Below are 1,066 nucleotides of genomic sequence, written 5' to 3'. Positions count from 1 at the left end.
ATCCCTCTCCTCCCCAGGCTGGTGGTGGCGGTGGAGGAGGCCTTCACACACATCAAGGCCCTCGAAGTTTCTGTGGGGTCAAAATTTGGGATCCCCCATTCCCTGTGATTTCTCACCCCAAATCCATCGGAATTTCCCCCGAATCTCCATGATCTCCCACCCCAAATCCATCGGGATTTTTCCCCAATCCCAATCCCAATCCCTCTCCTCCCCAGGCTGGTGGTGGTGGTGGAGGAGGCCTTCACGCCCAATCCCAATCCCAATCCCAATCCCAATCCCTCTCCTCCCCAGGCTGGTGGTGGCGGTGGAAGAGGCTTTCACGCACATCAAAACCCTCAAAGTGGGGGGAATCTCATTTTGTGATGTCTCATTTGGGATCCCAAATCTCCGTGATTTCCCACCCCAATCCCCCAGGATTTCCCACCCCAATTCCCAGGGATTTCCCACCCCAATTCCCCAGGATTTCCCACCCCAAATCCATTGGGATTTTCCATCCCACATTCAAAGGCTTTCCCACCCCAAATGTCCCCCAAATCCAGGATTTTTTTTTTTCTCCCATATCCAGGGTGTTTCCCCCCCAATCCCTGCGATTTCCCCCCAAAACTCCGTGATTTCCCATTCCAAATCCATCGGGATTTCCCCCCCAAATCCCCAGCGTTTTGTACCCCAAATCCATCGGGATTTTTCCCTAATCCCAATCCCTGTCCCCAGGCTGGTGGTGGCGGTGGAGGAAGCTTTCACGCCCAATCCCAATCCCAATCCCAATCCCAATCCCTCTCCTCCCCAGGCTGGTGGTGGCGGTGGAGGAGGCCTTCACGCCCAATCCCAATCCCAATCAAGGCCCAATCCCAATCCCAATCCGTGTCCCCAGGCTGGTGGTGGCGGTGGAGGAAGCCTTCACACCCAATCCCAATCCCAATCAAGGCCCAATCCCAATCCCAATCCCAATCCCAATCCCTGTTCCCAGGCTGGTGGTGGCGGTGGAGGAGGCCTTCACGCCCAATCCCAATCCCAATCCCAATCCCTGTCCCTGTCCCCAGGCTGGTGGTGGCGGTGGAGGAGGCCT

General features: G+C 56.4%; 1 protein-coding gene across 1 annotated transcript in view; it reads left to right on the top strand.

Moving 5' to 3' along the window:
• The window catches only part of LOC130587540 (vang-like protein 2), a 3,664-nt gene extending 3,541 nt beyond the window's left edge, over positions 1 to 123 (top strand). The window contains exon 3 of the mRNA XM_057388522.1: positions 18 to 123. Within this exon, the coding sequence (XP_057244505.1) occupies positions 18 to 108 (91 nt within the window). The 3' untranslated portion in view covers positions 109 to 123. The remainder of the gene's footprint in view (positions 1 to 17) is intronic.
• The last annotated feature ends 943 nt before the right edge of the window (positions 124 to 1,066 follow it).

Source organism: Malurus melanocephalus, unplaced genomic scaffold (assembly GCF_030028575.1).
Source record: "Malurus melanocephalus ecotype Western Australia unplaced genomic scaffold, MMel_1.1 scaffold_2062, whole genome shotgun sequence".
In the NCBI taxonomy this organism is placed as follows: domain Eukaryota; kingdom Metazoa; phylum Chordata; class Aves; order Passeriformes; family Maluridae; genus Malurus; species Malurus melanocephalus.
The sequence above is the reverse complement of the archived record's forward strand: the minus strand, read 5'-3'. Positions and strand labels throughout refer to the sequence as shown.